The 13,145-nt window shown below is 41.8% G+C and overlaps 1 protein-coding gene across 2 annotated transcripts in view; it reads right to left on the minus strand.

The window, feature by feature from the left end:
- The window catches only part of GALNTL6 (polypeptide N-acetylgalactosaminyltransferase like 6), a 1,241,919-nt gene extending 1,239,586 nt beyond the window's left edge, over window positions 1-2,333 (minus strand). The window contains exons 1-2 of one of the 2 annotated variants that reach the window (XM_077144652.1): window positions 2,251-2,333; window positions 1,559-1,862 (exon numbers count right to left, since the gene is read on the minus strand). In XM_077144652.1, the coding sequence (XP_077000767.1) occupies window positions 1,559-1,696 (138 nt within the window). In that variant the 5' untranslated portion in view covers window positions 1,697-1,862; window positions 2,251-2,333. Of the gene's footprint in view, window positions 1-1,558; window positions 1,863-2,250 lie in introns of those variants that run through there. The other variant, XR_013169176.1, reaches the window with a different exon arrangement.
- Window positions 2,334-13,145: the final 10,812 nt, after the last annotated feature.

Consider the following 13,145-nt stretch of genomic DNA (forward strand, 5'->3'; position numbering starts at 1 on the left):
AGGGTCAAAATCAAGAGAGTTAATGTGAAAGTTGTAATGACCTCATTAATAAGATTCATTAGTGTGAGCCACATCAGAAAATACTTTGCAGGGCTATTGTTCATTGATTTAGCAAAATTCAAGGAAAAATAACTTTGCTTTTGCTATTCTATTACCTTCGAAATGGAAATTTTACATTGTGGCATACTGACTGGTAATATTAATAGAATCATATTTTATAACAAGAGTCAGAGAAATGAATGAACTACACAGGGAAAAGATGTTTTACATCCAAAGTACCAATCTTCATTTTTCACCGAATGACAAAACAGAATATACTTCATACCAAAGTTACATTCCTATTAGAAATTCTGACAGAGATCAATAACTGAAGGAAAATCTGTCAACATTTGCCCTCAAAATTCCAATCCATTGAAAGTACATGAGCAACTAGTTATCTTTAAAGTTGAGAGACCGGTAATGACTTTTTGTCAGAATGAAAAACCAGAATGTTCTCATACTTCACAACTAGCCATTCAGTCTATAAAATGACAACTGAAATTTGTTAAAAAAAAAAAACACAAATGTTTAATCATCATTAATATATATTATCATTATCCAGAAATGGAATTCCTGCTATGAGTGGAAGGCAAATAGTGCACACATGTGATGAGCCTTGAAATTAAGACTATTATCCCAAGGTGATGCAGGACACTAACTGAAGAAGTGTCACATCACTATCATGAAGAAGGCTGCATTCTATCATTAAAAGTTTACTTATTAATAAACAGTGAACTCAACAATTTAACATTGAACTTCATCGATGATTTTTGAAGGATATTTTGCACCTTAGTTCACTATGAAGGACAGTTGTTTCTATCCATGTGAAATTATTGGTGATAGACAAACTAATGGATTACATACTGAGTAAAAAGAAGATACCATAATACAAGTTGTTTCCAAAATGAAGAAGATTTAGGAACTGGAAAGCAGACTGTGAAAGTGAACGGACATTCTTTACCACTCTTCCAGCAGACCCCATCACGCTACCACAGCAACAGGGAAGACGAAAGGGAGGCGAAGTTTCCACAGGGTAAAATGCTGTCACTAAGCAAAAATAACAACCAATATCTAGAAAGCTACCCCTTGATTTCTGAGAACCAGCTCACAATTTTAATGATTTAATTGGCCTAATTCACTTTAATATAGACACCCACAACAGACGAAAGGAGAAAACAAACCAAAACTTAACCCTGTAACTGAACTTGTACTAAACCCCCTCCCACCCCAAATAAGCACAGTTAACTTTCATTCACTTCAAGCTCAAATCAACTTGAGACCAATTAAGAAGGAGTATGTTCTCTTCCTCTTGACCTCTCCTATCTTTCTTTGCTACAGTTTCTTTTACATCTCACTGTGCCGTTGGTTACAATCTTAAAACAACTGCTGACTCAAACCCCGAAGCGCTCCAGAGCCTTTTTAGGACAGCTCTGCCAAGAAATATCCCACACCTGCTTCCCTCTGCCCCAGGCTGCATGCCTTACCAAGTCTCCAGCGGGCTCTCTCGGTGGGCACTTACCTGCTGCTCCCCGGGCCCTGCAGGTTTCACCAGGTGTTTATCCTTGTACAGAGACCAGAGACCAATGTTGGGCAGGAAAATTAAAGCCACCATGAGTAACAAAGTCATCTGCAGAAATCTCTTTTGTTTCCTCTTCATGGCAAATGAGGACCGAGGAGAAAAGTTAAAGGAGATGATTCCCTGACTGCTTCCGCCGTGTAAAGTCCTTTTTTCTGCCCTGGGAAGCACCAGAAACTGATGAGAAGCTACAAACTTTTGTTGCGTGCTCAGCACCAATCTGCAGGATTCAGAGGGAGTTGGCCATCTGCGGAACAAACGCACAGTTTACTTTCCCCCAGAAAACTATGACGAAGGCACCGGCTATTGGCTCAGAAGTAAATGACTGGACGGAGGATAGCATGAAGCGTATCGACCTCCATTAATATCAGCAATGGAATAAACATGATCATTTCGTAGACGAATCATAAGTTATGACAAAGTCAATAGCAGGCTGGGGACTTGAGGGACCGCAAGGCTGACGTCCCCCGGCCCCGAACGCGGCGGGCTGAGCTGGGGAGCAACCGGGCAGCCGAGGCCGGGCGGGAGGACGCGGGCAGGTGTCAGGAGGAAAAGCGCCCGCTTCTGACCCGGCCGCGTCCCCCCCGTCCTCTCCCGCGAGCCGCGCCGCCCGTGCGCCCCTCGGAATAACTCACCTGAGCTCAAGTCCCCGTGCCCCGGCGGCGGCGTGTCCGCGGGCTGGCGGGGACGCGGGACCCGGCTGAAGTCGGCTGTGCCCGAGCGGCTCGCGCGCCCGGGTCCTCGCCCGCTGTCCCCACGCTGCTGCGCGGCCGGGGCTGGGCGCCCGGGAGCCCGCGGGGAGGGAGGCTGCGACGCCCGCGGCAGGCGGCCGGGGTGGGGGGGGGGGGTGCGGCCGGGGGCCGGGCGCGGGGAGCCGGGGGCGGGGGGCGCACCGCGCGTCTGCCTCTCCCCTCGGGCCCGGGCGCGCTCCCGCGCCGCGCTTCACGCGCCCATTCCTCCCCGGAGCCCCGCGCACCCCGCGGAGCAGCACGAGCCGCGAAGGACCCCGCGGGACCTCTCCCCTCGCGGAAAGCGGCGGCGGGGGGGGGGGGGGGGAGGGCTGGGGGCGGGGCCGGGAGGGGGCGGGGGTTCCCCGGGACCCGCAGGGGCGAGAACGCGCCGCCCGAACCCCCCTTCCCCGGGGCTGGCTGGGGTCTCCCCCGCGCGGGGGCCGGAGCGGGGCGGGCGTGGGTGGGGGTGGGAGTGGGGGGCCCCCTCCCCGCTGCCGGCTCCTACATAAGCGATGCCGGGCGGCGCGGCCGCAAAGGGAGGCGGAGGCGCTGCGGGCAGAGGCTGGCCGGGCCGGGGGGCCGGCTCCCCAGCTCCTCGCCGAGCGCGCGCCCGCCCCGAGGCCCGCCAGCAAAGCGCGCCGGCTGCCCACGGGGTGCCCCGGGGTGCGCCCATGCTGCGGGCGGGAGGGCGCCCGAGGGCCGCTCCGGCCGGGCGCGTGGTCGGGACGCGCGAGAAGAGACGCGCGGGGCCCGGCGGGGCGGGGGCGCGGGAAGCCCGGGCTGCCGCTTCTGGGGCGCCACCGCCGCGCCCGGGCCGGCTCTCCCCGAGCCTGCGAGCACCCGGGCCCCGACGCAGCCCGCCGCGCCGCCCCGCCCTGCGCCCCGCACTCCGCACCCCGAGCTACTCCCACGGCGAGCGCGCCCGGGCCCTCTCGGTCCTCGCACCCTGTTCCGCGAAGCCCGGGCAACGTGGGGATGGACATGCTGGCTGGAAACCTTCCCTCCCCGCGGCGGGCGCGCGAGCCCTGGGGAGCCTCTCCGCGGCACAGTGGTGCCCAGAAGCGGGGGAGCCGGAGCCGGAGCCCGCGACTCAGGAAGGAGTGGGCACTGAAACGAGGCGACAGACACGCCTGCGGCGCACGCTGTGCCAGCCTGTCTGGGTCCGGAAAGAAGCGCCATGGTCATTCCTTTGTTACAACCTGGAGATGGTGCGCACTTGCTGGGCGTAGGTGATTGTGGCCGCCCTAGAACAGCATTTTCTCCCTTCTCCGTCTTCCCTCTTTTCTTTTCTCCATCTCTCTCCCTTCCTCCTTGTCTTCCCTCCCTGTGTCTTTCCCTCCCTCGCCCTCCCGCTTCTACTCTGTCTCGTGTGTTACTTGAGAAAGACAGTATGAAGTTGTACCTTTCTTTCTTCTGTGGAAAATTTTAATATATAGTGGGGCAATATTTATCGACTGGATGAATAAAGCTTCTTTCTGTGATGTTTATTCCTGTGAATCATTTGCATTTCAAAGCAGAGTATATAAGCAAGCGCAAGAAATGTGTCTAAATGTTTCTTTTTATGTAAAAAATAATTATAATTAAAATGTATGTAAGTGCAACTTCGGAATCTCAAACATAATGGACTTAATCCTCACACCCCATCCTACTCGGTCCTAACCCCACACACATACACTGGGGCTTTTTGCTCGGCATTAGTTCCTAACATCCTTTTCCTCTTTTAGAGCACGCACAGTTGTGAAACAGAAACGGATGATTTCAGAGAGCAACATACCAGGGAGAGATTTGCTGGCATGGTTGAGCATGCGGGCAACGGATTTGGCAAATTATTTAAACATAATGGATATATTCTCCCTTCTGGATGGTGCTATTACCAATTTAAGAGCTAAAAGCTCAAAAATGCATGTGGAATTAGAAAGGTTATAATTCCTTCTATTTTGAGCAGTATCAATGTTTCATACTTGGGAAAAAAGATTCCTGCATCAGGGGATTTCTTATCATTCCCATTTGCAAAATCCAGGAATCTGAGTTGAGGGGATATCTTGATGACTTTTCATTATTGTTACGCTAGTATGTGTTCTTGTATACTGTAGCCGTTATGTTAACTAACATACTTATGCTAACTAACCTAACTATTACTTTCCCACCAAGCACATGCAGTATACATGATAGACGCTGGAAGGAGAAAATTTCTACGTTCACCCCCGTTTTTAGAGTGTAGCTCTAAACTATCACTTTCACTTCTATTTGTTAAAATTCACTTTTTAAAATTATTCAGAGCATAATTTCCCATTTCCCAGTCAACTTGCCCTTCTTTTACGATTCTACATGTGCATTGTCAACAGATAGCAATACTGTTAACCAAATAAAATGGTAATTTTAAGTTGTATTTACAAACATAAAACTCTAAATGACACAATTCCTTTGTTCAGATCATTCAGATTAAATTCTAAAATAAAGTTATAATTATTTTTGTTGAACATGGATATGCTCTGTTACATTGATTGCTAATATTTGTTTAATCAAAATCTTTATTTTATCTTTAAAACTGCCTTATATCAAAAGACCCTTCCCATCCCCCCTTGGAATCCCTAATCCCTGTTTTGTTGTGATTCAACTGGCAACCTCAGGTAATCTCTAATCCTGTGCCTAGTGAGGTGCTAACAGCTATAGAGGTTGAATATAGATCAATATCTATAATCCTGAAGAATTTACAGCCTACCTGAAAATGCAACATAAAGACAATGGAATAAAGTTTATGAGTTTAGCTTGTTTGTACCAACCTTACATTGGAGCCAAGTTTAAACCGCATCTTGAAAGAGGCAATTTCTAGATATACGCAGATGCTTATGGACAGATGTTGCTGAGATGAACATTCGTTACATTATAAGGGAGTTAAGAGACTTCAACAACCAAATATGGTGTAAATTAAAAAGTGACAAGTGCTGAAAGAGAAAGAGGGAGGATATTTTTACTTGACCTAGATATTTTCTTAGTGGACATGGACAAGGTCTCTAGCCTTAGGGGGTTTAAATACTTAGCAATCAACTTTACCTCCAAAGACTGTTTTTCCTTTTCTAACAGAATGTGCCCTGACACTCATATATTTTCTTTCCTTATTTATTTAGTTATCAAATGCTTATGTTACATTTACATATACCAGGCACTTGTTTAAGCATTTCCTAAACATTAAAGTTGTTTAATCTTCAAAATAACTCTAGTAGATCGGTTGTGTTAATGTCTTCAGTTAATAGATTAGAAAACTGAAACACCTGTTATGTGTTATGGCAGAAATTTAATCCCATTCATTTTTATTTCTGATTCCATGGTCTTAAATGCTATGCTACTCTTTCATGTTCTTACTTTTTTTTTCTATTTTCTGACAAATGATACTAATTCCTTTTTTTTTCTCATTCAGATTTTAACTTTGAGAGATAAAGGGGGCTGAAAAAAAGTTGAGTTTTGGGAGATGATAGTTTTATATCCCAGAAGCTTCTCTGTTCTATTTTTTTAAATGTTTTTTTGAGTGTAAAAAGAAGCCTATGCTAGGAATAAAATTATGCAATCAACTATATGATTAAATTTTACGTATTATATAAATATAATTATATTTTTAGTTCGTATGATCATAATTTCTGTTCATCTACACTTCGGTATTGTAATTTAGAGTTGATCTTTACACACTTTTTAAAAAAGAGTGCTTTAGCCTGTATTACGCCTTTCATATATTTGTGTTGGACAAATAAACTATATACAATTATTATAATAAAAGTCCAAGTTATTTTTAGAAAGATGAAATCTTGTGAAAAAATAATATTAAGGTTGAAGGAAAGATATTTTTCATAATAGTTCAACAAAATAAGGGTGTAAATGAAAATCAAACAGATACAATTCAACAGGTATTTATTGAATGCCTTATATGAACCAGATAATGTTGAGGCATTGGAGATTCGATAATGACCACCTACGCAAAAACTCCTTCCTTCAGATAGTTGAGAACGAAACTAGTCAAGTGCCTAGCCTGATACAATAAAAATAAGGCAAGGAAAGGGGGTAGGTTATGCAGGATGTAGAATGGTGAGGCTTCAAATAAATTAGACAGGAAAGTCTCCACCGAGGAGGTAATAGTTAAGAAATATGTGAAGGAATCAAGGAAGTGAATCTTGAATGTCTTGAGAAATGGAATCCCAAGTAGTGGAAACAGCAAATGAAAAAGGCCTTGACCTAGGGGTTGTCTGGGGTGTTTGAGGAAAGCAAGGAGGCCATGGGACTAGAGCAGAGTGTAGTGTGGGGGGAACTAATGGAGGTGAAGTCATTGGGTCATAGAGCAGACAGCCAGATCAGATTATATCATTTATTGTAGAGATTCCGGAGTTTACTCTGAGATGTGAAGCCCTTATAGCGATTTGAACAAGGCTAACACGATCTCACTTCAATTGTAATCAGATCATTTTGCTGCTGTGTTGAAATAGATTAAATGGTAGAAAGGAAGGAAATGCAGCCCAGCTGCAATAACCCAGATATGATGGTTGCATTGCAGTTTTAGCAGTGGAAATGATGAAAAATGGTTTGACCACTGAAAGCCTTGAATAGTTGCTGGATTCAATGTGGGATATGAGAAAAAGAAGAGGCCCGAGATACTCCCAAGTTTTGGGTTAAGCGCTTGCGAGACTGATTTGTGTTTTTCTGAAATAGGCAGACTCTGGGACAAACGAGTTTGAGGCTTTGGTTTTGGACTTGCTGATTTGACCTGGCTAATAGTGGAAATGTTGAGTAGGCATTTGATATAAAAGTTGGGAATTTAGCAAGGGTGTGGGGTGAGAAATCTAAGTTAGTGATATAAATTTAGAAGTCATGAGAGTACTTAATATCATTCTATGGATTGAGATTCCCAAGAGAATGAATGCAAAGAGATAATAGAAGAGTTAAAGACACCACAACATTATAGGGGTTGGAAGAACAGAGGAAATGTGCAAAAGACATCGAGAAGTAAAGGGTCTGCCTGGGTTGAGGAAAAACAAAGAAGCCAAATGGGGGTGGAAGAAATTCCTCAAGGAGGATAGAGTGAACGATTGCATGAAATGAGGTTGAGAAGTCAAAACAAGATAAGGATGGTAAAAGCATCACTGGATTTACAATGACAAAATTTCCATATCCTAGTAGAAGGAGAAAAGTCAGCAGCCTCAAGTGTAGCCAAGAATGGAAGTTCAGATACTAGAAGGATGATCTCTACAGAAAATCTGATAATAAAGTTTTAATTAACATAATTATGTCTAGCACTTAATGACCAAAGCAAAGAATGTATTTAATTTTGTGCTACAAAAGCACATTTAAAGTTGAAGGCAATTATCGAAATAAAAGGAAAAAATACTGAACATTACCAGTTTCTGAGAATTTAAATTATTTTCTTCCTTATTGTGAAACTAAGATGCAATGGACTTAAAACCATTGCCTATAAACCTCTCAAGTTTCTAATGGGAACATAAAAAGCAAGAGTGAGAAGTCCCTGAGTAGCCATCCTTGCCTTCTGACCTGTTTGGCCAACTTCGGATTTGATGCTTATTGACTCATTAATGTGCTCAACAAATTTTATTGGGAAACGATTCTTCCCCAAATGATGCTTATTCATCTTCCTAGTATCCAAAAAAGAGTTTCAAATCTTATGATATGCTGGGTCTCCTGTATGTTCTGAAATTGTTTGAGGATGTAATTTAATCCTCTAAAATAAGTATCAGAATGAAAATGAAGCAAAAAGTTTGAATAATATCCCCATATCATAGTTTCAGAATGTTGGAACAGATTCCATGCATTGAATAAACTTAAAGAATAGGAATATATTGGCTCCTGGCTTTGAGATTAGTAGAAGCCTAAAATTTAGGGCTTAGCAAGGCAATGCTCTCTCCCAGAAGACTGTGGCACTCTGGGTTGCAGGCCAGTGACCCTTGGTCCTTGGTTTTTCCATCACATGGCAGTGCGTGGAGGCACTCTCCTTTCTCTTCTGGGTTGTGATGACTTCCAGCTTCTTGCTCCTCCCCAAGGCTTCTCTTCATCCAATTTCCTTCTCTTATAAGGACACCAGTGACATTGGATTAATGCTCAGCCACACTCAGTTTGGTCCCACCTTAACTAACATCATCAAAGGTCCTATTTACAAATAGGTCTACAACTGCAAGCTCAGGGGTTGGTACCTGAACATGCCTTTCGTGGGGGGCATGGTTTAATTCCCCTACACTACTAATACTCTAAAAATATAAGTTTATCAAATGAAAGAGAACTCCTCATTTGAGCTAGATGTATTAGAGCATTAATGGACAGAGAAAGAGAGACAGAGATAAACTACCTAGGGACAAATGGTAAAAGGAAAATTCACATGCAGTACATTTTTAACTCTTTTATAAAACCATAACTGTAGGGTGGGCCGCGGTGGCTCAGCGGGCAAAGTGCTTGCCTGCTATGCCGGAGGACCTCGGTTCGATTCCCGGCCCCAGCCCATGTAACAAAAACGGAGAAACAGAATACAATAAAACAAGAAAATGTTTAAAAATGTTTCCCTTTCTTCCTTCCTTCCTTCCTTCTATCCTTCCTTCCTTCTCTCTGTCTTTCCTTTAAAAAAAAAAAAAAAAAAAAAAAAAAAAAAAACCATAACTGTATATAACTAACAATTCCATTCAACAGTAATGTCACTGTTCCCCTATTCATTGTGTGATTCTAGCTAAGCATTTCAATTCTGTTTTTTTCCTAGCTGTAACAACAGCAAAACTCTCAAAGAAAAAGAGGGTTCATGTAATCAGGTCTGATATGCCTATGAATGACATCATCAATTCTGGAATCCCTGATGATTTGTAACTATACCAGTTGGTATTTGTAATTTCATCTCCAGACAAATAAATACACATTTTGAGATTTCCCTCTTTGAAACTGAGGGGTCGTGTGTAGCCATCATGGAGATGATGAAGAGAGTATGATCAAGAAGTCTGTGGCAAATCCTCTTTCCATTCCTGTGACAATGTCACCCAGACATTTATCGAACCTGAGTGTCACGTGCTAAAACCGTGGCATGGGAACCCTATTTATTTCAAGGGTTATTGTAATGATCTAAACAGACAAAGTACACATAAAGGTGATTTGTAAAATGCTTAAAATTTTACAAATATTAGTCTCATTTATGTTGGCAGAATAGAACCAGAAAAGGCAAGCTGTTAATGGGATCTTATTCATTAGTTAGCCACTTAAATTACAGCTCTGTTTCCTTGGTGAATCCCAGTGGGGATTGCACTTAATCCAATCCTGAAACTGCCTCTAACAGAGAAGAGTCCTCCGGAATCCAATCTGTTGTTGGCAGTTACCTTAGGCTAACCTCCAAAGTATCTTGATCAAGACGAGGAACCTTCAAGTGTACACTAAGTAATTAATGTTAAATTATAGTAACAACATTATTATCACTACTGATATTGTATCATTAGTTACACTATTGACAACACTGTTAAGTGCTCATTATGCATCAAATACTTAAGGATTTTGCATTCATTATCTAAAGCAATCCTTATAAAACCTTTGTATTATCTCTATTTTTAATAAGAATTATCCCCATTTTAAAGGTAAAGTAACCAAACAAAGCTTAGAGGGATCAACAAACTTGCAAAAAGTCATTCAGCTAGTGTCTGACAAATCAGAAATTTGAGTCCATCTTTCTTTGATTCTAACATCTGAACTCATATAAAAATCAAGTATGTCTGAAATTAATTGATTTTAAGTGATCATAAAGTAATTATAATCCTGATTACTTAGAATTTCTTGTGTTACTTTCTCTCTTAAATAAACTTCACTTTCAATAATATGTTGAGCTGAGATTTTGAATAAATGATTTCCAATCCTTTCAATTAAATTTCAAGTAGTTTCAGTAGAGAAACTTTCGACATGGGATTGGACAGGGCTTATAAATGTACCTTATGTTTTCTTGCTGATGTAGGCTTGAAGACCATTTGTTTGAGTCTGGTACTCCATTGGGCTTGCTTATGTGAGTGCAGAGACTGGATTTGGCTGTCATAATTCAAGAAGGATGCCAACACAGCAGCATTCTGTCATAAAACAAGTAAGAGCAGGCTGCGAATAGATACTAAAAGTTTTACTCATTGTGCAACAAAACATGCCCACCTTAAATTTTGTCACTTTCAGAACCCACTAAGTTAAAAAAAAGAACAGTTTTCATGAACCAATTTTCACTGGTATTTCAGATTTATAAAGTTTTATTCATGACTACCCTTTTATCTTATGCAATTAAATTGAAGTATATCTTTAAAATACTGTTTGTATACAAATACAAACATTTCTACACATTACTATTGAAACTCCAGTCTCTTTATGCTGAAAAATATGATAAATTTCCAAAACGATTGATATGTTGCATTATAATAATTCAAGAAAACAAAGCCAAGAAAATATCTGAACCCTAGCATACTGTAAGTGTTCAATAAATATTATTTGAATGAAAGCATGTATGAATGAATGAGCATCTGAACATTTTTATTGCCTTTAGAGAATACATTAGACTTATATAGTCTCAGTGTTGGAAACAGTCTCAAAAATCAATTACTCAAAATATCATTCTGCAGCTTGCACCATAACGACTTGCTCAAAGAGGTTGTCAGGCTTGTGTTTAAAGACTTACGATATGAGGGAATGTTCTACCTCCCAAATAACCCATTCGGTCTTTGCCCAAAGTAGTTAGAAAATTGGTCATTGTACCAGAATGAAATCCATCTCCCTGCACACTGGACCTGGTTCTATGTCTAGCACCCACCCACTTCGAATCTAACCCTTTCCTACATGACAGCATTTTCCATATTTAATGTTCATCTGCTTAGTAGAGATAAAGCCTACATATTTATTTGATAACATTTTCAGTATCTTTTAAGTCTGTTTAGGAGGAAATTAATTAGGTTCCCTTTCAATGAACATTTGAAAATAAGTTTGCTAGCACAAATATGTGACCAATAATCTGATGAGTACATTGTTTTCCATCCCCATCAGGAAAAAAAAGGATGAGAAGCAGTTCACAATTCATAGAAAACAGAGTAGGTTATATTTACATTCTGGCTTCAGGGCCATTTGAAGTCTCTAATGTTCTGTGATAATATAGTACAAAGTGACCTCTTCCACCCAATTTCCTTAGTCCAGTTGACTATAGCAATAACATCAGGTAATTGATCCGGATAAGTAAATAATTCACTTATAGTAGACATATAAGGCACAGGTGCTCTAGTGGGTGGGAGAAAAATGAAATCCCATAAAATTTCAAGGATCTGACATTTTAGTGAGTGTTTTAGGGATCCAGGCATCTGGGAATGCCAGGATAAAATAAATAGATTATAAGATCTGTCCTCTCCCACACTAAAAAAGGAAACCCAGTGTCTGATAGACCTTCCTAGATTTTGATGATAATATATCCCACTTGAGAAAACTTGCCCTACATTTTCTGAGTAACAAGGAATGCTGGGAACTTTATGTGGGGACTGGAGCAGGGACAGATTCTGCTACATCAACAGTTGATGGAGTGGTCCTGCTTCTCAGACCACATAACCTGGTAGATGTTACTAAATTAAGAAGCATCAGCAATCAAAAAAGATGGCATCTGGAATTCATGACAACCCCAACAAGGGAATCACAGGATAGTCCCATATGCTTCCAGAATAAGGTCATGCCATTTAAAGCAGAATAATCACACCCTTGAGAGTATTTGCTGATGGCCACTGGGTCCTGGGAGAAGTAACGCTTGACCAGGAGGTAGTAAATGACCATGCTACCAGAGCTTCCCAATATGAGATGAATTGTTTCAGATCCACCAAGTTATGGGTTCAGCAGCAATTCTGTATGGGATGAATATGGTACATCTAGAATCAGGCATAGGCAAGGTGGAAGACACAAGTAAATTGCACAAGATATCACTGTCACTCACCACTTTGCACTGGTTCACATCTATAGTCACACGTATCTGAACATCTATAGTCACACCTATCTGATATAGGAGGAAAAGTCTGAGCTCAGTTTATGGTTAGGCCAATCTGGTTTGTGGGTGCCAGCCAAACATGGACTTCTGCTGTATATTTTTAGCAGTAAGGAGAAATCCTACCAATTGATGGAGTTTAAGGCAGTGTAATTGGTCATCCACTTTGTGTTGGAAGGGGAGAAACTAGAGTTAACAATATATATATACATAGCAATGGTCGATGGAAAATGATATGACTGGTATGGGTCCAGAAGCGCAAGTATTGAAAGATTAAGAACAGAGCATTCTGGGGGAGATACATATGGATGGACCTATAACGTGAATATGATGTGAATACCTTTGTATAGCATATCAATGCCCACCAGAGACCATACACAATGGGGGTGACATTATACAGGCAAGTATATCAAATATTCTGACCAGTTGTCATCAGCAAGTGACTATCTTTGGTTATCCCAATCCTGGCACAATGAGCTAAGGAATAGAGTAGCCATAATGGTAGATACAGAAGTTATGCACAGGCTTGACCATGCGGGGTTCAGGCTGATCTAGCGACTGCCTCTGCTACATGTCCAGTGTACCAGCAAGAAGGATTTATGCTGAGATACTGATTTGGCACTATCTAGCTACTTAGTAAACTAATTATATCTAAGTCCTTCTACCCTGCAAATAGCAGAAGTTCTTTTTGACTGGAATCAATCCAGGTATGATCTTGTATTTCTAGCCCTTAGGGTCTCAACAAACACCACTATCTGAGGACTTACAGAGTTAGCCTCACTGACTATTTAATCAA

Source organism: Tamandua tetradactyla, chromosome 26 (genome assembly GCF_023851605.1).
Source record: "Tamandua tetradactyla isolate mTamTet1 chromosome 26, mTamTet1.pri, whole genome shotgun sequence".
Taxonomy (NCBI): domain Eukaryota; kingdom Metazoa; phylum Chordata; class Mammalia; order Pilosa; family Myrmecophagidae; genus Tamandua; species Tamandua tetradactyla.